General features: G+C 39.0%; 1 protein-coding gene across 1 annotated transcript; it reads left to right on the plus strand.

Annotated features, from left to right (window-relative positions):
- Positions 1-7,533, plus strand: TMEM267 (transmembrane protein 267; the record flags this gene model as incomplete). The annotated part of the gene is made up of 2 exons (XM_080362246.1): positions 1-315; positions 7,198-7,533. Exons 1-2 carry the CDS (start codon positions 4-6, stop codon positions 7,531-7,533), a joined length of 648 nt encoding a protein of 215 aa, XP_080218372.1. The 5' UTR covers positions 1-3.
- Positions 7,534-23,342: the final 15,809 nt, after the last annotated feature.

Here is a 23,342-nt window from a genome sequence, read left to right on the forward strand (position 1 = left end):
GCCATGGCATCTGAGACTGAAAAGGCCCATGCTCTTCTCCAGACTTTCAGCACAGCTTCAGTTATTTCTAGTATAGGTTTGGGAATATTCTGCTTCGTAGCAGACAGACTTCTGCAGTTTTCCTTCATTCAGCAAAATGACTGGCTCCGAGCCTTCTCTGATAATGCTGTGCATGGTATACTAGGAATGTGGTCCTGGGCAATAGTGATTGGACTCAGGAAGAAAAGTGACTTCACTGAGGTCACTCTGGCTGGCTTCCTTGCCTCTGTCATTGACGTGGACCACTTCTTTCTTGCTGGCTCTCTGTCCTTAAAGGTAAGTGATCTTTTGTTTTCTCTCTTCATTACTATTTACTTTATTGTTCTTACACCATATCTCAAACAAAAAAAGTTCCAGTCATACTTAAATTAGATACATTTCTAATAGATGTATGGGAATTATAATCGTATGCAGTTGTGTTGATTTTAAAAGCCATAAAATATTCTATATCTACTCTAAAGTTCTGCTCATTACAAGGCTCTGAAAAAAGACTTCAGAAAGCCCTTGTAGATTATATCCTACGTGTATCACATAGGCTTTCTTATCAAATCTAAGCAGTTAAGTATTGCTATACATACTTTGTGAACAAAGTGGATTATTCCATTTCTGTTTAGAATAAGGGGCAGAAATATCTGGAAAGTTGATAATCCAGTTATTGTTTGATTTCATTCAGTCTTAGTGAGCTGATTTTAGCCAGCCCTAAATATTTCTTCCAGAAGCAATCTATTTATGAGCTGTCACCTTTAAAAAGGCCATCAGAGTTTGCTCTTAAATATAGTTCATTTAAAAAAAAAAAGTGTCAGACGTTTTAGTAAATGTAAAAAGGTGAATTGGCTCCTGTTAAGGAATATATATTATCATTATCCATTTGCAGAACTCCTTGTTAGGACAGAGCTTCTCAATAGGGTTGGTACCACTACATTATAGCATTCTTTTTTGGTGGTTCTCCAGTGGTTTAGATGTGTCCTGTTCCTGCTTCCTCATTCACATATATCGTACATATATACCTGTCTTCCTGCCTGCTCCAAACGTTTATACCCAGGTTTCACTGACCACAGCAGTCTCATCTGTGTACTCTCCAGAACATTTGCACCTTCTCTAAGCTCCAGCTGTGCCAGCCCAGGCCACAGTTCTCTTGACACTGTCCTCCAGATCTTACACCTCAGGCTCCAGCCAGCCCTGGTCCCCATAGCTAGAACCCTGTCTCTCCCCTTGTCAGGAATTTGGTCTGCTCAGCAACACAACTCCTCACAGTTTGATCATGCTAGTGTTTGTTACTAGCATACTTATACATATACTATACTTAATCCTCCCTCCCCAAAAATGTACACCCCCACCTACAGATGGCCCTGCACATAAGGGGAATATACCAACCTTTATCCATTCAGCCGAAGTGTAACTTAGATGTTTGACTGCCTGTGTCTATGTAACATAATGGTGTTACACTCTTCATATGATGACAGATGAAATGGCTCCTAGGAAGCAGAGGAAGGAGGTGGATGGAAAATTGCCATTCTTTATATTCCTTGGATTAAAGAATAACAATATAAAATCGTTTACCTTTTTTTTTTTTTTTTTTTTTTAAATTATGTAAGGGACAGCTAAATGCAAGAATCGTTATTGCTTGTAGTTGAGATGTAAAAGTCGGACTTCAGATGGGAAAATAGTTTTTGTTTACATACAGTATCACTGTTGGAGAAAAAAGACCTTTGCTTATTTATGCATTTGGTTAGTTTCCCCTTTATCTTTGTCTACAAGAAAGAGGGCATTTAACAGAACCACAGAATAGTTGTCGTTGGAAGGCCATCCTCATATGCAAGAGGCTCCAGTCCCTTCCTGATCTTAGTGGCCCTTCTCTGGACTAAATCTCCAGTAGCTCCATGTCTCTTTTGTAGTGGGTAGGCCAGAACTGGGCGTGCTGCTCCAGAGGTGGCTTCACCAGCACTGAGGAGGAAAAAGGGAAGGGTCACCTCCTCAACCTGCTGGCAACACCCCTAATGCAGCCCAGGATACCACTGGCCTTCTTTGCCACAGGATCATGTTGCTGGCTCAAAACTGCTTTCCAACCAGTCAGCCTCCATCATGTACTGGTGCCTGGCATTGTTCTTCCCTATGTAGTCTCTAGTTCTCCCCTTCTCTTTACTTTTTGCATATGTAAATACTGTAAAATTATTAAACTATATAAAGAGAAGTTATTATAGTTGGGTGATTAATGTATCCTATAATGTCAACTTTTTGGTATGGCACTTCAATTTATAATTATGCTCGTGTATTTTCTCATTTTAAAATCAGTAAATACAAGTAATGAATGTCTAGTTTTTAGAAAGTATTGTTAAAATTTTTTGCTACTTTTTCTTGCATTTGAGATAATTACCAGGTTTTTTTCATGATTATGACCACTAGATGACACTCCTCGCCAGTGTCTGTTTAGAAAGTTGAATATAGTGTTGTATCATAGAACTGGCAGGTAACCTCTTTTTACTGCCTTCCATGAGGCAAGATTAAATATGCTTACGCTTTCCATGATCGAGAATGTTTGTGTAGCCTGTCCGTAGTATCCCAAACAAAGTAAATTATTGCAATTTCATGACTTAACTTATTCCTGTGTTGTTTCAGTTCCCAAGCAGCTAGCAATTGTTTTTTTAATATCCAGCTTGAAGTATTGTTGTTGACAGTTAGATCTTGCTTTTCTTATTCTTTAGGGCAGGGGTGTCAAACTCATTTTCACCGGGGGCCACATCAGCCTCGCGACTGCCTTCAAAGGGCCGAGTGTAATTTTAGGACCGTATAAATGTAGCTACTCCTAAAATTACACTCACCTGCTTTGAGGTCTTTCTGTGAAAGGCGGCTGACTGCTGTGCTCTCCCCAAAAACGTTTTTGAATCAGAAATAAAAGATCTTGCAGGTAGAATAGCCCTTTAGTAGACAGATTTACTTAGCTGAGGTGAGGAGAAGGCAAGATTTCACAAAGGCTTTTTCATAGTTGTTTGCCTGCAAACTCATCTCCCTTCAATATATTAACTGGGCTAATAAAGGTTGTTTCCCTGTAAATCACATCCTGTTTATGTCTCTTGACCCTTACAGCAGTAACAGCGTTACTTTTACAATTTGGAACCCCTTACGCTGTATAAAAAGTTTCTTCTTAACTAAATAACTTGCAGAAAAAAAATGTGAAGGGTGTGGATTTATGTTTTCTAAACCTCTTACTATTTTTTTCTCATCTCCTCTGGATTGCTTTTTGCCTAAATTATCTTTAGAGGGTCCTGTCCCAAACTGTGTATGGTATTCTAGGTGAGACTTCATTTGAGCCAAATAGCTTAGATTAATTCCTTTTAATGTCACATACCTATAACACTTCTGCCTTTTTAAAAAGAAAAAAAACCCAACTGTTTTATATCTTCTTGCAATGTCATCAGAGTCTTTCTAGTTTGTGATAAAATATAATCCCCATAAGCTTTTCTGATGCATTGTTAGCTGGCTAGCTAGACTTTATTTTAATGTCTGATTTTTCCTTCCTTAGTGTAATATGATACGCCTTCCAGTTTTGTTTCCTAAGTTGATGCTGTTGTCTATGTAATTTGTTGCTTCATGGGGTACTTTTTTACTATGTGTTTATTAGTTCCAGCCCCAATCTTCCTCTTTAGATTGCGGAATTGAGATAAGCTGATTTAAGAGACTACAATGTTTACTGCTTATGCCACACATTACTAAGTAACCAATAAGTTAGGAAATCTAATTACTTAATCACACAACTATTACTAATTTGTAACAACAGTATTTTTCACATGACTCTACACAGTTATCTGTAAAGCTCTTCATCATCACTCTTAAATCTGATGATGGGTTACTTTTTTTGAAGTAACCCTACTGTGCAGCAGAAGGCAGTATTGCCTTCTACCTCCAGTTTTGACCTTCACACTATTCCAGTCACCTACTCCTGTTCCTGCTGACACAGCTTGCTGCTTGGATTATTTGGCTATTGGGCTGTTTTTCACAGTGCAATCATTATTTTTTTTGGAGTATTCAGGGTAAATAGTCACCTCTGGTATTTATGTGTTTACGCTGATAAATACCTGTGTACCGAGTAGCATGTGATCTGCCCTTTTGCCCACATAATTTTTGCAACAAGTATAAAGTCTACAAAGACCTTGCCACTTAGGATTTCTAGTTCTTTGTATTCCATGTGGTTTTTACTGTGTATTATATACACACAAGTGTAGAGGAATCTAAGAATCAGTGTTTGAATAATCTGTCTCACTGACTAGCGCTAAAGGTGAAAGTTACTGCAGCCTGCCATCATACTCAGCGTTGCTGATAAACAAGAACAGTGTGATGGGCTGCGCCCAGTGTCCCCCAGGATTATAGCCCACTCACGTTGCAGAACCGACATGCAGAAATTGCTAGCTTGCTACCTAAGAGTCAGCAACTTCTAAAAATGTTGAGAATGCAGTCGGTGGCAAACAAGATTGTGCCAGCAAACATGTAACATCACTGGTTAATGTGCTGCTGGTGACTGACCTGGGATGCACAGGAGTGTTTCTGGAATTGGAGAATAAGCTTTGCACACACATAATTAATTTAACATTGAATTTATATATCAGCCTCAAAACTAAGGACCTCAGGCTTTTTAAGCATCACAGAACATGAGTGGGGGAAGCCATGTTTTTACATAAATTCTGTGGTGTCATTTTGAGCATTAAATCAGAGTTTACTTAGGTTCTTTTGCATGTGATTGTTGTCTCCTGTCTCCAGCTGCTCACTGTAGTCTATGAGAGGGGCTGGAGGAGCAGGATCTTCAAGATGATCTTGCACCTAATTGAACATGTAGGCAAATGGAAAGTTAATTTGTATTATGAATAAATTCTGCTTACAACTGCAGCCTGATCTCTTATGGTGGGCATCCCCCTAAATCTACCCAAACCACGATCATCTTTTTCCAGGAGGTTTAACGCGGAAGAGGCTTGTACTATTTTGGTTTGGTTTGGTTTGGTTTTTTTTTTTATATCTAGTGATTTCTGAAGGCAAACAAGTTTGCTTGTTAGGAGAAAGAGGACAACAGTTTATATTGCCAAATAGAACTATTTACTCTTGGGCTTGGCAACTCAAAGATGTAAATATTCTTCTAGTTACAGAATGTAAAAGAGAAAACAGACTATTCTTCTCTGAGAACTTGGACAACAGCATTTCAGAAGCCTAATGACTACTGCAATTACAAAATAGGGTTTTCTTTTGCTAAAATTTAGCACTCAGGTTTGTCGTATGAACAAGCCTGCCATCTAAAATTCTGTATGGAAAAAAATACACATCACCTCCCTGAAACTGGATGAAAATTGGCACTAATACTGATAAATTCCATATGTAATTAACATTCAAATTCTCTTTACTCATTGTGTTCCTGTTGGCAACCTCCATAGGGCAGAGGGAAGAGACTTGCTTAGACTTTGTCACTGATTTTTTCAAAGTGCACAAATAATAACCAGGTAATAGGATATCTGCCAAAATGGTTTTCAAAATTAGTCTAATATGGACTTTCTAGGCTCTCGCTGACAGTAACAAAAATCTGTCTTGGTAGGGTAGGTGATAAACAATTCCACCATCACAGGATTTTTCTACTTCAGTCTGTGAACAATCTGCTTATATGAAACAGAAACGGCGTTGTAGAAAATCTACCATTTGCACCAACTGTAGGGAGTTGAGTTAAAAGCTGTTGAGACATTTTGTGAGCTTCTTCAATCCTGTCACCCAGTTGAAAGGGTCATGGACAAGCATATGGTGGGAAACTAATAGAGCAAAGCTTACTGCAACCCTTTTTATGTTGGCTTTGGTTTAAAGCACAGGCTGTTAAATTCCAAGGTAGTCCGTAAGTTTCCATCTCAGGCTAAGGCTACATCAGAGTTTCTTACAGAGAAGATAGAGTTCCAAGAAGTAATATAAATTATCCGTGAAAACGTGCTGAAGCTATTACAGAGTCCCACTGTCAGATAGCGTAACTATGGAACCCTGCAAAAATTAACACAACTGAAGTATGAACAGGTTACTGGCTGGTGTCTTGTGGTGATGCTTTTGTTTGCTTTCTGCAGTAGGGGGAGTGAGGGATGTGTTCAGCATAACAATCAGATGCACTATCAAGTGCCAAGAGTGCATCTCTGCTGCTTTTTGCAGTCTTTTCAAATGTTAACCGGTATGTGAATTGAGCCAGTTGATATTACATTACCACCTGTATAGATGCTTTTGTAATGTGCTATCATTTCTCCTGTGCTTACAGAAACAAGAACGTATGTTTGTTGTTTAGAAATCCAGAATATTATTATTTAACTTCTTTATTATCTTTGAATTTGTGGAGGTAGTTCTAGCTGTTGTTAGTAGGTACATCAGGAATATATGTCCAAGTATACATATTAAATTGATAATTTTAACATACTAAGACAGCTAAATTTAATGTCACTGCCTAGACATTCACCGTAATTAAAACCAAATATCAGGCTTTCACTGGGTTAATGTTGAACAAGTTGTGGATATAAAAACACAAGTGACAAATAATTCAGATGTTGGTTTCTGAGCTTGTCTTTTGCCTGTCCATAAAGAATACTTCATCAAGGCAACCACAATACATGTAACTTAGCTAATATTTTTGTTGTATTGGAAATTAGTGTTCTATTTTCAATACTGTCCAACTAAAACAACTTCATGGCTGCTAACTGGAGGGTAACACCAGATGTGTTTTTGAAAATAAATGCCATTAAAACATGAAATATTTCAAGTAAAGCATATTAAATATTTCAGGTGTATTGTATGGTTGTTTTCAATTTCATTATATTGAAATTAAATATAATCAGTGCAGCAGACTACACAAGTTCCTGTATGCCACATGACAATATGACAAATAGCTGTCTCATCCGTCTCCCTCCCTGTTTTGCCATCGGTAATGCATGTAGGATGCATGGCTCATATCACACAATGTAGAGACAGGGTAGCACACAGCTCTCATACATCTAAATAATCATATTGTTGATTTTGACCTACTACACTGGAAAAGAACAGTTTGTTTGCCTTTGTCCTTCCGCTTAGCCACGTGATAGTGCACTGTAAACATCCATTAAACATTTATTTTCTTGTCATGATTGTAGCCATTGCCAATTTTATTTTTCTTTCCTGCAGGCTGCTCTGACTCTTCCACAGAGACCACTTCTTCATTGTTCTACTGTGATTCCTGTTGTGGCTCTGACATTAAAGTTTATTATGCACCTTTTCAGGCTTAAGGATTCATGGTGCTTTCTTCCCTGGATGTTGTTCATATCCTGGACTTCTCATCATGTCCGTGACGGGATTCGTCATGGCCTCTGGATCTGCCCATTTGGAAAAACTCCTCCTTTGCCATATTGGCTGTATGTGGCAATTACAGCATCTTTACCTCATCTATGTTCGTTTATTATGTATTTAACAGGCACTAGGGAGTTAATGTCTATAAAGCATGGAATCCACATTGATGTATAAGAATTATGGCTCTTAAAGGTTGTTTGTATTGGCACTTGAAATAAGCTGTTTATCACTGAAGTGTTTTCCTTATGTTTCCAAGGTACGCATCTTAAGCCTGTGGAGCCAGTTATAGCTCCTGTGTCACTTCTTTGTGGTCACAGAAACCTATGTAATGAATGGTAATAATTTTATATCTGTACATTCCCCTTGTAAAATACATGGTCTTCCATTTTAGTTCGTGCATAGCTAGCTGATTTATAAAGTACTTAGTCTCTCTCTGTAGTAATTACATTACATTCTGCTGTCATGGTGGTGGTCATCTGATCACCATTCCCTTGTTTTCCTGCTGGACTCTTGTATTCAACTGTTTTAAAAGAAATGCTGTTTGTATTTCACAATGTGGAACTGTGTATCTGCACCTCTTTGAACACTGCTATCGTATAGTGTTTCCACTAAATTCTACTTCTCTAGAGTTGCTTGATACTCAATTTGCAGATAAGAAAGGAGAAAAATAGTTAGAAAGGAGAAAATAGTTTGGTTACAGTATTATATGTGTTGGCCAAATTGTTTAATTTAAAAAACATACTAATTCTGAATATTATTTAATGTGGAACTAAGGAATTTTAGCAAATATTTAAGGATTGTGTGAAGGCAAACTTGCTTATTACAGTAAAACATAAGCTTTAGGGAAGATTCAGGAAGATAGAAGAAAATCAATATTCCTCCAGATGTGAGTTTGCTTAAAGACCTTACTACTGTAATCGTAAGCAGCATTTTCCATTAAGTGCAATATCATCCTTATTATAAAATGAAATGCATTGTTATAAGTATACAGAAATAGAAATCTCCTCATAAATAAGTTGCTTAAGGAAAAATGTTACTATGTTGCAGGCTCATAACATAGTAATTTCTCAGAAAATTCACAAAGTAAATATTAAGCTCTTGTCTAGTTCAGTATACAAGCTGAGAAATGTCTATTAATAATTGTTAATTTTGTATTCATTGAACTCCATTGCCCATGAAGGAGATGGGGCCTTAACTATTCCAGTTTGTGATGAATAGCTGTTAAAGGGGATTATTTTTATGGAAGAGCATGTATAGAATAGCATGTGCTGAACTTAAGTTATCGAAGGATGCAAAGATTAAGTGAAGTGTTCATACTTCATTGACATTAGTAAATGTATATTAGTATAAAGTACAAAAAAATTACGGAAAATATTAACTGAGATGGCTGGATTAATGCGTACCAGAGACCTTCTGCAGCTGCCAAGTACTAATAGCTCTCTGCAGCGCAGTAAGCTAATTTGGGGATGTGTTTCACCTTTTTAAAAATGTGCCTTGCCACAACAAGAGTAGTCTCTGACCTGTTTGTTCTTTATGTTAAAAGTGTATGCCTATGGAAACTTGTCTGACAGTACAGTGGACCTATATAGCTTTTGTTATAAAATTAATAAAAGGTTTTTTCTTGGAAAGAAGATTGGAAGTGCAGAACATTCCTTAAAGGATTATCCTCATAGCATGGATTTCTGTCTGTTACAGTATGTAAAAGTTTCCCAGAAACTATATCAGAAATACCTTGTTTTAGAGCCCTCAGAGCAGGAACTGGCTTTGATCCAAAGACGTCATGGTTTAGTAGAGAAGGAGCATTGCTCGTTCATTTACTTCTAACCTGTGTTTTAAGCTATAGATAATGAAATGCCAATAGTGAATATATTTTGTGCAATAAGGGAACACTTAAATCTATGTAGAAAATTTTCAGTATTCTTGTTTCTTTTTATATTTTTTGTCCTTTATCCAGATTTTCTGCAAAGGGAAATTTATATAGGAACACGTGGAGAATTGCACTGTCTCATTTTTATATTGTAGCTGTATCATTTTTGGTAGCTGTATGTCCACCAACAGTCCTTACAATTGGTACTGTACTGTTCTAGTTATGCTTAAGGATCAGTTAGTGGGTACATCTTCAGTAGTTTAAAAACATGTATTTTCTTTCTCTGCATTTCTAGCATTTTTGAGGACTGTTTTACAATAATTTTCAGCTGTACTTCAAAGTAATATTTTTCTGGTCATTTTACCTGTTCTATCACAGCAATATGTCAACACCACTTAGAAATGTATTAAGGAAAGTAGCAAGCACTTGGGACATGACTTCTTTCTCTCTCCCTCCAAACAGACATAGCAGTCTCATGCTTCATCCTGAGATTTAAGCAACTTTAGCTCAGGCCATTGACAACTCTTCAAGGTAAACGGACATGTTGCACATAATGCTGTAATTTGTGGGTAGCCAGATGAGAGAACAAGGGAGAAGTTAAGGATTTTTTTCAGCCCATGTGATCTACAAAATACACCTCCCTATTAGAATGAATTGCCTGACAATTCCTTACCACTATTTCATGTACATTTCAAATTCATTGGTATTTCCAGCTATGCACTGATACCTGCCATGTGTAGCAGAACCATGGCAAAAATAAACCAAGATACTGAAAACATAATGAATTTGTGCTTTACTGCATGCATTGCAATAAATAGTAAATGTGAAGTATGAAAAGCATGTGAATTACACAAAAAATGGTTAACAAACTCAAGCTAGTAATTTTGTGCACAATGTGTGATACGTATCACGTAAATATTATTTATTTCAGTGGTTCATTTACTATGCTAATCTAAACTTTTTCCATCTGTTTTCAAGTTGTACTTACAAAGTTGAAGAAAGTGTAGGGGTTTTCAGACATTTAAAATGTAATCTGCATTTTCACATGACTACTGGTACCACTTTTTTCTACAGTATATGGTATCATGTGCCTTTAATTGGTTATTCCTAACTTATGCCATGCTCCAAGGAAAATGCTGGTGAATTTGAATTAAACTGAAATAATTTTAACAACCAGGCCATTGGTATTAGCTTATTATCAGAAGAACATTTCCTCTACTAATGTAAGTAAAGTTACAGGAAGAGAGAGAGGGAAGAGGTTAAAATTCAGTCCAAAGGAAATTATACTACATACTTAATTTTGAACACATGTATTTTTATTCCATCACCCACTGTCAGTATGAAGCTAAATGATTAAATGCATCAGAAGAGTACATTGTTTGTTAAGTAACTGAGCCAATCTAAATTCCGTCAGTTTTGCAAATTTATTAAGGGCAGAAGAATTTTTGTGTTGTGTTACGCGGCATGGGCTTTGATCATTTGGTAATTTTGAGTCCACAAGCTAGGGTTTTTTTCCCTGCTACAGGCAGACCTTGCACTGAAGCAACGCAAGAGCTTTCAGATTAAAGTACCCTTTGCATTCATTAAAAAAAAACAAAACAAAACAAAAAACTCACAAAAACAAACAAAAGCCACAAACAAACAAAAACCCAACCCAAACAGTAGTAACACTTTTCCTCAGAATAATAAATTGGTGCCTTCAGTCATTTATTCAAATTCCCCAAATTTTATATCCTCTACATTGAATTACAGCTTCAAAGCTGCATTGTAGAACTGGTTTATATTACTTATAGCCTGCTATTAAAGATAAATAGTACTCATTTATATCACACACTGACATTTCCTTTGATGTTTATATACTCATTTTCCATTTGCTTAACCTAATTTTGTATTGAATTTTCCAGGGGTAGGGAGTCTTTGTCTCAATGACTAGGAAAACCAAGTATGCTACTACTTAGCAAAAATGTTGTAATGCCATGTTAGGGAAATCTTCAGAATACTGAAAACCAGAAAAGAAATTATGTTGTATTCCTTTTGATGGAAATGTTAAGTAGATTTCTAGGCAGCTTATAAAAACAGATTTGTTTAATCAAAATGAACTGACTGTAAACATTTGTATTAGTAAATATGGGTTAACAATCTGTGTGAAAATGGATTTGTATGCTGAAACTTTTGCATGGGTAGTTGACCAAGTCAGACCGTATACTGTTGCCGTATCCACCACAAAAACAATTATTTTGTTCGAGGAATGTTACTGATGTCCCCGGAGCCTTCCTCATTTTGACAAGGGAATTCAGTCTTACTTTGATCTTAGTAGTTTTTCCATTAAAAATTGCATAACGTTGGGCAAGGGTTCCTGAACTGGTGTGGGGCAGTTTCCTTATCTGCTATCCACTCCTCCACAACAATTTTTACAGATGAACTGAATAAGCTGGTAGATCTGAGTTCTGGTACAGGAACTATGGGAAAGAAATTTAACCAAATATAGCAGACATAACAGTAGCATAAGGTATTTACAGGGTTGTAAGGCTGCTAGTTTCACTTTTACATTTCAATTTTAATTATTGATAGTCAAAACCAACTTTATATAGTACTGGCAACAACTTAGAAGCAAATTTTGTGATGGCTGCACTAAAAATATGAAGTGTTTCTGGGCCAAATTATTACTGTAATGGTCAAGTAGTAATTTACTTCATCAATATATTTTCAACAAAGCCATCTGTGTGTTTTTGTCCATTTAACTGTATATGAGATATTGACACAAGCGATCTGTTATTTCCTAGTCTTACTGTGGAAGCATGGTTGCGGCTTGGGGAGTTTTGATACAGAATACTCTAGCTATGAAAAACTTGTAGCACAAGTAATTTTTGTTTCATTAGTCCCTGGAGAGAGAGAAATCTTCCCTTCTTCTAGACGTGTGTTGTTAATGTGCAAGTTCTAGTAGTTTGCCGCATCTTTTGACTGAATGTTCTCTGTCCTTGTACATCAAACATAAATAAGCAAAGCAAATGCACTTAGAGCTCCATACCATAAAAATGTATGAACGTGATTTATTTATATTTTTTTTCCCAAAGTAAAACCAATTTAACGTGCTTGTACATCTTGGATCATGCATCTTACATTTACATATCCATGTAAATGTTGACCAGTTGGTATTGCTGGTAATTTTATATGGCTACAGAGACATCAGCAGTGTTTTCTGCACCCTTCTGGTGCTTAACTTACATCAGGTTGGATGAAAAGAATGATTCTGCATCAACGTACCTGACGCAGATGCCTCAGTGTGCAGCTAGTGAGTCTGTTCAGTGGTGCTTAAAACATGATTTACCTCTTCCTGAAAAAGATGTCTTCTTCTGGTGCACACAGTTGCATTCCAGTCACCATAGGTTGTACTAACTAGATGGCAGCTGACTAAAATTGGGATTGTAGGTTGGACTTGTCTTCGTAGCATTCATCATGATTTCCTATTTCTGGAGAAGGAAGCAATCTCTTCAAGGAGATTCTGTGACATGTAGCAAAACATGAAAAAATGGAACAACTAAAGGCAGTCCTCACAAAGCACTTAACACCACTTCAAGACTGATGGATTTCAGTAGAGCAGTAATCAGCTTTTTAAAATGAATTGTAATTTTAAAATGCAGAACAAACATTCATTGTAAAATTAGACTATTTTTTCTCTCAAAATAAAAATCTGTCCAAAGCCAGGAGTTTCTCTTTAAACGATTTAACAATTGCAGTTAGCATATTTATCATGTTTGAAATTTTCAGTGCTAAATCTTTCCTTCAGTTTACATTTATTTGAAAAGAAAAAATTGCTCTAGCTCCACGACTAGAGATGTAAAATTTGTTCAAGGATTGCATATCTTTCTCCCTTGAAAGTTGACTTACAAGAGGCTCTGCTTGTGTATCCCACAGCAGAGCTTGGACTAGGTACTGTCAGTCTCTGAATGGCAACATATAAAAGCTGACCACCTGTTGTTGTAATGATAAATGTTTATTGCAGTTAGAAACCTCTGATATAACTCTCCAGTGCTACCAAGGAGACGTGGGTTGTACTTGCTGCTGCCATGTGCATGCTCAGTGCAAAGGAGGAGTGCTGCAGTGTTAGGGAAAGCCATGGCATGAGTATGGGGTGTACGGGGCTCCATGCTTCAACAGTTTCCACGGGTGTTAAAAGCTGCTTCTGTCAAAAAGAAAATGCTGAGTTTCAAAAGAAGAGTTTTCCCCCAATGGACTTCTGCCACTGAAAGTCTTGTTGAACGATCAAGTTTCTTGAAATCTCATTTCAGATGAGAAAATCAGCTAGGCTGTGATTGGTTTACAAGAAAGTATATTCTTGCTGTCTGTTTCAATGAGATGGATGTTGGCATGTTTCTTTGCCTCTTCGTTGCATGAATTAGCTCTGCAAAAGAAGGCAGTATCTTCTTCGTCATCAAGAGCGTGAGCATTTTCCCCCTTTATAGTTAACAAATAAAAAGGTTTGGAAACATTGAATACAACTTTTTTGCCTTTGGCACACATTCACATTCACCTATCATGGTTACGAAAGGTATTCAACAAAATATGGGAAATGCTTTGGACTAGGCATACACTGAGCATTTAATCAGAATCTGTCCCGACTGCTTACACAACAGGCTGTAGATGCATCTCCTCTGGAAGAAGGTAACTGATGTCATAAAATAGGCTAATGAAAAACAAAGCATTAAAGACCGAGTTCCTTTGCTCCAGTTTTTTTTCTTTAGCCAGTTATTCTACCCGTGTAGCTTGCAGAAGGACTGGTGTTCCTGTGAGTTTGTTTGTGTTGCCATGTCCTGTACCCGTACTCCAGGCTTACATGAAAGATGAAAGGTTTCAAAGGTTTCACAGGTGAAGGTGAGTTGCACGATTATGGCAGAATGCTCTGTTCCTGGGTTATTCTTGATATGTGATACCAATGGAGCAGGAAGCATCTCTTAAAACGAGTAGTATTGATCGGAGATAGGGAACACTTATTTCCCTGGCAGTGGTGGTGTTTCCTTATGCCAGAGTATCACTCCAGTTTCCCTGGCAGGAGTTACTTTGTTGATGGAGATAAAACCTTTGGTTTTCAGTTGAGATTCCAGCTTGTTTGGGACACTGACATAATTACATCCACGGAGGTAACAAACATTGATTTTCTCTGTGCAGTTAGAACAGCTTCTGCTAAAATTTTCCAAGTTTGCACTGTATCCAGACTTGAAAAAAAAACACAGCAGAATACTTCGTGTTGAAGACATTGTTTGAAAACACTCTCCTGTCACATTTACAAAGGGTATTTACTATTTCTAATTACTTTCTATCCCAAAGTAAGCCATACTTGCAGGCCTTTAGAAATAATTGAATAGCATCCTTTATGGAGAAGGAAAGCACTTGCAGAGACACACACAGCCTTCCCGAGGAGGGAACTGCTGGCTTTCAAAATCAGCACAGTTGAACAGAAGTGTTCTCTGACATGCATAAAATACATTTTAATGCTATTAAATGTTATATCCCTTCATAATTTATTGACATAAAATTTCTTAACTGACATTTGTTTTCTTCCCTCTAGTATTCCTATCTCCATGACTCTACTGGTGGTAGCATTTCGTGTTTATTTCCAAAGTGCTTTGTAAGCATTACACAATCTCACTAGGTCCCTAATTAGTTTATGGCAGGGAAAAAAAAAAGAAAGGGTTTATTGTTTTATGAGAACAAGTGGGGAAGCTGGGCCAGATAAGTGTGTTCAAAGATAAATTTTTCGAAGCCAAAGAAGTAGAGCTGGCTGGGGAATGTTAGGATGAAATGTAGTTTTTCAACAAAAAGACTGCTACAGAGAGGAGCTTGTTTCAAATTCTGTAATTACTATAATAGGTTGCAAGTTTGTGGTTAAATTATATCTATCAGTCACTTCCTGCTAGCTGAGCTAGAGTGATGAAATAGTTCAGGTTTTAAAACTACAAAAAAGAGAGCATTGCAGGCATCTTTCCAATGCCAGGAAACAGGCTTTGGTATAGTGCTGAGGAACTAAGGTACCATGTTCACTTGCCAAAGTAAATCATCTCCCTGCCCCAAGTTAGCCAATAAATACAAATGTGCAGGACTCATCTTCCATCCAAATATTTGATGGACTGGAAACTACTGGATAACTTGAAAAAAAAAGGCAGTGAAAGAAATGACAGGGAGAGAGTGTGTATAATGTCCCCTGGAGGGCACAGAACCACCCCTGGGAAGGACAGTCAGCACTTACTGCGAAGATTTTTCTCTTGTTCCTGTCTGTTTCTTTCTGCAACCCAAAGGCTGGATCTCTGGAGGAGTGGACAAAGCAGGGTGGCCCATCTTTAACTAGCAACATACCAGTGGTACCTGAAGACAGATTAAATTAAGGAGAGTATTTACTTGCCCAACTTCAGGTGGTTAGCATCACCTGAAGGAGATTTGAGTGCAGAATCGTTCCTGTGAATTTTACTGGATCAAATTTTACCCTGTTACACCTGTGCAGCCTCCATCTATTGGAAGAGAGATTAGCTTGGTTCACCGAGCAAGTTTCATAGTGTAACCTTTATTGCAAATCAGGAATGTTTGGTGATCGCATTACTTTTAGTGGAATTCAGAAGAAAAGCAGGCCAAATCCAGCAATCAAAGCCCTTCCTGGTATGAGTCAGGGCTGCAGAAGCAGGCAAATTTATTAATAATGTATTTGTTCTGCGTATTCCAGGAAGTTTTCAGTCACCCATTATGTTAGCTGTTGTGTAACAGTAAGACAGTCCTTGCCCAGGTAGTCTTACAGTATAAATAATCTGATTTATATCATGTAGATAACATTTAACTATAAGAAGATGAAAACAGAGGAAGTGATTCTGATCTTGTTTAGCCTCAAGTAATGGACTTTATAAATGCAAATTAGAAGTAATAAGTGCAAATTACTACTCTTTTTTTCAAAATGTTGACATTTCCCATACTCCTTGGACTTGTGAAGCTCATACATCTGGTATTCCAAAAAGAACTGCCAGGAATAGCCCCACACTTTTTTTTTTTTCTCTTTAAATTCTCAAGTAGATTGTCCACAGACAGTGACACCATGGAGGAGGACAAGGGGGATCTATAGCCAACTCACGAATCATTTTACTGTTCAGAAATTTACTATATATGTCTCCCATTGTTGTTAAAGTGTAGCCTTTTTCAGAAGCAGGGCATATTGGATTTTGTACAAATGAGGCAGTAGAAATTAACCCAGTTGCAGTACTGTTTCATCGTAACATATGGAGTTATATGTTGACATTCTTATTTTCCCTTCTGGGAAAAAAGAACCAAAAAAAAATCAAAAAGGCACAGGGAAGAAGATTTTTTGGGTGAACACTCTTTACATGGTGAGTTTCCCCACATCTGCCAAACTACATGGCAGCTCCTGAAACAGGATCATAGAATCAAAGAATGTCCTGAATTGGAAGGGACCCACAAGGATCATCGAGTCCAACTCCTGTCCCTGCACAGGACAACCCCACAGTTCACACCATGTGTCTGAGGGTGTTGTCCACTCTCTTCTTGAACACTGTCAGGCTTGCGGCCGTGACACCTCCCTGGGGAGCCTGTTCCAGTGCTCCACCATCCTCTGGGGGAAGAACCTTTTCCTAATGTCCAACCTAAACCTCCCCTGGCACATCTTCCTGCCATTCCCTCAGGTTCTGTCATTGGTCACTAAAGAGAAGAGATCAGCTCCTGCTCCTCCTCCTCCCCTTGTGAGGAAGCTGTAGACCGTGATGAAGTTTCCCCTCAGTGTCCTCCAGGCTGAACAAGTGACTTTAGCTGCTCCTCATACGGCTTCTCCTCCAAATCCTTCACCAACTTCATAGCCCTCTTCTGGACACTCTCCAGTAGCTTTACATCCTTTTTATCCTGTGGCTCCCAGCACTGCACACAGTGCTCCAGGTGAGGCCGCACCAGTGCAGAGCAGAGCGGGACAATCACCTCCCTCGCTCAGCTGGCAATGCTGTGCTGGAAGCACCCAGGACACGGTTGCCCTCTTGGCTGCCAGGGCACACTGTTGGCTCATGTTCAACTTGCTGTTGACCGTAACCCCCAGCTCCTCTCTGCAGAGCTGGTTTCCAGCATCTTGTTCCTCAGGATGTCCAGAATGGACATTGATAGGAAATTTATGCAAGGACTTGTGTGGACAGGTCTTGATAGATAAAGATCTGTTGCTGAATTAGTCAGGCTCAAAGGTATCTCAAGGCCACTTCGAGAACAGACTCTGCTGTGAGAAAGAGGGGCGTTCCTCAATCACCGGGCTCCTGGCATGGCGTGAATCATCGGACGTATCATCAGTGAGACTCCAGAGCACGGACAGCCCACGATCCTCATTTAACGAATCCATGCTTGGAGCGTGGACGCGTGATTAGAATATAGTTACATATATAAGGAGACTTGTTTCTGTAATAAATGGCTTAGCATGATTCACATTGAATCGACTTGTTTTGCTTAGTCCTTATCTCGCTCTACAGACTTGGGGTAAAAACACACTGCTCCTGTTTTGCGGTCAGTGGGCCATAGGGTGCACTCAGAAAGGAAAGATCCTTCATTACAGCTACCCTCTTATTTCTTAGCCCAGGCTATGAGAAGCATAAAAGAAATCTCGGAGCTCTTTTTCCTCTTCCCCAGCTTCCATACCTATGTTGGGCATAAAGAAAGTTTGAATTCAACTATCTGAATGAAAAACTGAGTATACTATGTGAGACTAAAGAGTACCTCAGCCTCAGAGCTGTGAGGGGAGATACCTGCTACCTGGCAGATGTGAGATCCTGTGAAGTGGTATAAAAATCTTAGTGCTGGCTAAATAATGAAAATGTAACATGGGGAGGATGGTTTATAAGGCAAAATTTAATTTCCTGGTGTAAATAAGGGCTGCAAGAGATCATAGTTCATGGTTAATAATGACTTCACAAACCACTGCAACAGTTAGTGAATTTGGGTCAGGAAAGAGAGAGAATGACATTTGTTCCCTGTAAAATTGGTGCAAGACTGTTGATCCTCATGCGCTGATGTAATGTGCTGCATGTGCCCCACACAGCCTTCTGTTAGTATAACCTCGTTCACTGGTTATATTTGCACTCATCCCTGCGTAAGTCTCTTGTGACCATAAACATGTTTTCAGCCAAAGCGTAAGACCAGAACATTTATGTATTTATTTGTGTTGGAAGAAAAGAGCACCAACCTTCTTTTTAATCTTGACTTAACGAGTTTCCATTGAACACTTGTCACTTTTGTTATCGCTCCATACATACAATGTTGATTTTTAAAAGGCAGGGAGATCCAAAGAGATGCTTGGAATACATGTGAACATCAATCTTTTTAGCAGTCTGGAGAAGCATGTTAGAAGAAAAGCATCATGCTGAACCAGACCACTGATCTCTCTAGTCAGATATTGCCTCTGTAGGGCATGAGCTTTCACTGATTACGTGTTTATGAATAGACCTTCTGTCTTCATTTCACTTTTTTGTCTTTTGGAATAAAAATAACAGACTCACTTCCTCATTCAAAAAGTCAGTTAAGGCCTAGGACAAAAAAAGACTCCAAATCTTAGGGGAACATGATCTTTGGCACTCAGCTCTGTCATGAGAAGTCTTTTGGGAGACACAATTGGGAAGAGGCTGTGTGGACAATTACAGGATTGGGAAGAGGCTGTTTGGACAATTACAGGATTGGGAAGAGGCTGTTTGGACAATTACAGAATCACAGAATCACAGAATGTCAGGGACTGGAAGGGACCTCGAAAGATCATCCAGTCCAATCCCCCTGCCGGAGCAGGAACACCTAGATGAGGTTACACAGGAATGTGTCCAGGTGGATTTTGAATGTCTCCAGAGTAGGAGACTCCACAACCTTCCTGGGCAGCCTGTTCCAGTGTCTGTCACCCTCACTGTGAAGAAGTTTCTTCTCAAATTTAAGTGGAACCTCTTGTGTTCCAGTTTGAACCGATTACCCCTTGTCTTATCATTGGTTGTCACCGAGAAGAGCCTGGCTCCATCCTCGTGACACTCGCCCTTTATATATTTATAAACATTATTGAGGTCACCCCTCAGTCTCCTCTTCTCCAAGCTAAAGAGACCCAGCTCCCTCAGCCTTTCCTCATAAGGGAGATGCTCCACTCCCTTCATCATCTTTGTTGCTGTGCACTGGACTCTCTCCAGCAGTTCCCTGTCCTTCTTGAACTGAGGGGCCCAGAACTGGACACAATATTCCAGGTGTGGTCCCACCAGGGCAGAGTAGAAGGGACATCACATTTTTTACATGGTCTGCAAGAATGACTAAGCTATGTAGTCAAGAAAATATTTTTATTTTCTAAATAATAAGGAAGCATGCAGAATTAGTGGCCTTTGTTCTAGAAATCCCAATGTACTTATTTCCCACTTGTATATCTCAGCATGAGGTTTTCTCCTGAGCAAGCCAACCATGGAAGACGTCTGCCATTTTTTCTTTTCAGCACCTGCAGATCCTCTCAACACACCTCTTGTGGTCCTTCTCTAAGTTGTGATTAACTTTTTAAAAACAGAGATTGAGAAGGGAAGGTTCTTCATTTTCTCCTTTTGCTCACTTGCACGATCAATCAGGTCCTTTTCCTAATGCTACATTATGTCAACTTTTAAATGTTGTATTGGAGATAGGGAAGGAGTTATAATTTGGCTCTCAAATTATAGGAACATGCCATTGGAAGCCAAGCGTTCCAGTTTATCAGCAAGGATGTGCTCCATGACAATCTCAAAGAAAGCTGTTGAGGTGAATCCTGGGGCTCTGCTCAGAGGTTACTTCCCAGAACAGTTCAAAATCTGCAACATGTTGCTAGCATGGCTTCTATCAAATGGTACTCCTTGCTTCTTCAGTAATGGATTTGTGTGTCTGCCTCTTGTTCTCTAGCCAGCAGAATTTTCACGCCCACCTTTCCTGCAGTCTCTGTTTCTTGCCTTCACAGAGGAACAGAATCACAGAACTTATCAGCCTAAATCTTCCACTTCCTTCTCATATCAGAGAGATTTTCACTTCTCTTTTGAATGCCGGTCAGCTTCTCATCTGTGCTCACACCTGTCCCTCTTGTGGTCTGGCCTCTGAAGTGCTGCCCTGTGAGGAATGATCCATTTTGCTGTGTACTAGTGTTGGTGGCTTTCTCCATGCTGTTTCCATTGGTGAGGATAGCTACTACTACCGCAACAGCTAAAATCCAGTAAATGCACCTCCAGGTAAAATGCCTGGCCCTTAGGTAGTGGGGGGCAGAGAGGGGTGCAGGGAGGGAGTCAGCTTCTTCAAATGGAATTCAAAATACCTGTAATGAAAATTTTGTTGAAATGGCCAGTAGAAAATACTAGGTATTTCTCTCCAATTTTGGCACTGCAGCCAGAGCTGGCACGTTTGTTTTCTTGGTGATAAAAACCAGCATTTCTTCTTTGAGATAAAAACCAGCATTCTTCCAGACAACTCAACTTTCAGCCTATTCTATCATAACTTAATGGTCAGGGAGTGAGAAGTCCATGCCCTACAAGCCCCAGGTGCCAGGAAGCTCAGGCTGGGACAAGCCTTTCAGCTCTCGGGGAGGCTGAGCACTGCAGGAGCGTGAGAGCTTTATTTGCTTGTGGGGACATTCACCTGATGGGAGTGAAAAGGGCGGTCCAGTCCCTCCTCAAGTTTCTCCTCTGTTTTATATATCAATAAGATTTAGTGCCAAATGTAGAATATACCCCCCTGAGGCCTTGGCTGTCTGTCAGGGGAGCTTTCCTGAGAAGTGAGTGTATCTATGCCCTCCCACTTGGGCAGAGGACTGAGTCTGGCTGGCTTGCTTCTTATCAAGTGCATTAACCATTTAAAACGTTCACAGCTCAGATTTTTCTTCTGATTTTTTTTTTCCCCCCAAAGGAAACTACCTGCAGGTAAATTTCTGGTATGCAGAAGGCAGAATGAGAGTTGTGCTGAGAACTTTAATGTATCGGAGTTGTAGGCACAAGGCCAGCTGATGCAGGCTAGAATAGGGGACATCTGAAGAGGTCACAGTTTGGGATTTTGATACCTGCACAAACAATTGGAGACACTTCTAGGAAGCCCAAAGTATAATTGTAAATTATGTCCTCTCTCCATTCATGATTTAAGCCAGTCTAGGAAAATATATATCTCTTATTGCAAGTTGATTATTATGATCATTTATAGAATAATAGGAAGTACTAAAGTAACAGATAAGTCTATTGCATGTATCAGTATGTCATAAGCCTTTGTCAAATCAAGTCCTGCTGGAGACAGCAATGATCCCATATTGTTTTAACATGAACTATCCTGCTTTAACAAATTTAGCCAGTAGTTTTAGTAATCTTCAGTAATCAGCACTGCTCTCACAAAAGAAGATTGTCTGAGGGCAAGGAGGGGGTTAAAGCAGGACAGTTTACTCAAGCCTCTGGTTGAGTAACTGGAAAACGATATGCATAACTGAAGGCATTAGATTACAATGCATCTGAGTGTAGAAGTTGCATCCATAACCTCTGCTCAAAAATTGAAAGCTTATGTTAAAAGAGCTGTCAGTTTTAGCCTTTCCAGCAGTCCCACATTCACAAATAAACAGTAGAACTTCTAAAAGGATTAAAACAAGGATTTGCTTTGTTTCTCAAGGTAGAAGAATGACCACCTTCGCATTTGCAACACTTTCTGCCTGCAGGTTTGCACTTTCATTTTGAATGTGATCCAAGTCAATATGTCAATAAAACTTCACTTTCCTTTAGCTGTACTTGTAATTAATGCCACTGTCAACTATGTCAGTGCAATTCTTGGAAAATGATTTCTGTCTAACTTGTTCTTCCTTTGTAAGCTGGATGACTGCCTGCACATTCATGTGGAGCTACAGCACAATATTTGCTGTTGTTCCCTGGCTTTGTTTTTATTTTTAATTTCTCAGTCTCATAAAACAGAATTGTTTCCTCAGTTTACGCTTTGTCCTGTTCTAATAGGTTTAGCATTTTAAAGTGTTGACACATTATATAGCCTCCATAAAGTAGAAAGCATGTTCCAGGTCTGACATAATCATAGCTTCCTTACTACACTTTCCCACTGAAACAAGTTGACATTTATTTTATTTTGGACCTATAAACGATATAATGAACTCTGAGGGAACTCACAATGTAAAACTTCAACTCAAACTGAGTAATGTGACTGAAGAAGTTTTATTTAGCATGCTGTAGTTGGATGACAGCAGCAGAGAAATTAATACCTGTGGATATCTGGTTTTGGTCTGTGTTTCTGAGAGCACAGAATGTGTGTGTCTGAATAACCACCTGGGAACGCTTTGGACTTGTCACCGCAGGAACCAGTCTTAAAAATTGGAGTGCTTTGGTTTCTCCCCCCATCCCGATCACTGCCACAGCTCCCCATACTCCATACTCTTGCTGCAGTGAGACTTTGGTAATCTGTATCTGGCCTATAAAACTGTAACTAAATGGTGACAATGAATCAGCTCTTTGATTTCAACATAAATGACTTCCCCGAAATCATACTTTAAACAGCATATATAATAATCTACTACTTTTTATCCTCTTAACAGTAGACTTTCATTCAAAGATGTAGTACTCTGCATTTGACCCATTCTCTTATCCTGGTAGATAACACTGCCAAGCAGAAACCAACAGCTATGAAGTAAAACTGTGATAGCCAGGAAGTTTGATTGCACTGTATTAATTTATTATTAAATGGAATTGCAAAACTGGTGTTGGGACAGTGTGAATGTAGATTAAAGTACCTGAGGTTAGCAAGTTCTTCTGTCTCACGTTCTGGAAATTTAGGAATGGTAAGAGTGGCTGTAACGAGCCAGAGCAAAGATGAGCGTGGTTGAAGAGTTTAGGGGCTTCTCCGACAGATTTCTCTAGGTCAGCCATGGAAAAGGTCAAAGCAGACAGCAGACTGCAGTGGCAGTGCTGGAATAACTGCATGTTACCCAAGTTATCTTCTTGGGGCATAGGAGATTTGAACCAGTGACATAGTCAAGTGTAGCAGGAAATGGGAGCAGCTGTTTTCCCCAGAGACAGTTTTCCCCATCTCCTACATGAGTCAGAAAAAGACTTTTTTTGATATCGCTCACAGAAGCGTTATCAGCCTCCAA

Source organism: Nesoenas mayeri (assembly GCF_963082525.1).
Source record: "Nesoenas mayeri genome assembly, chromosome: Z".
Taxonomy (NCBI): Eukaryota; Metazoa; Chordata; class Aves; order Columbiformes; family Columbidae; genus Nesoenas; species Nesoenas mayeri.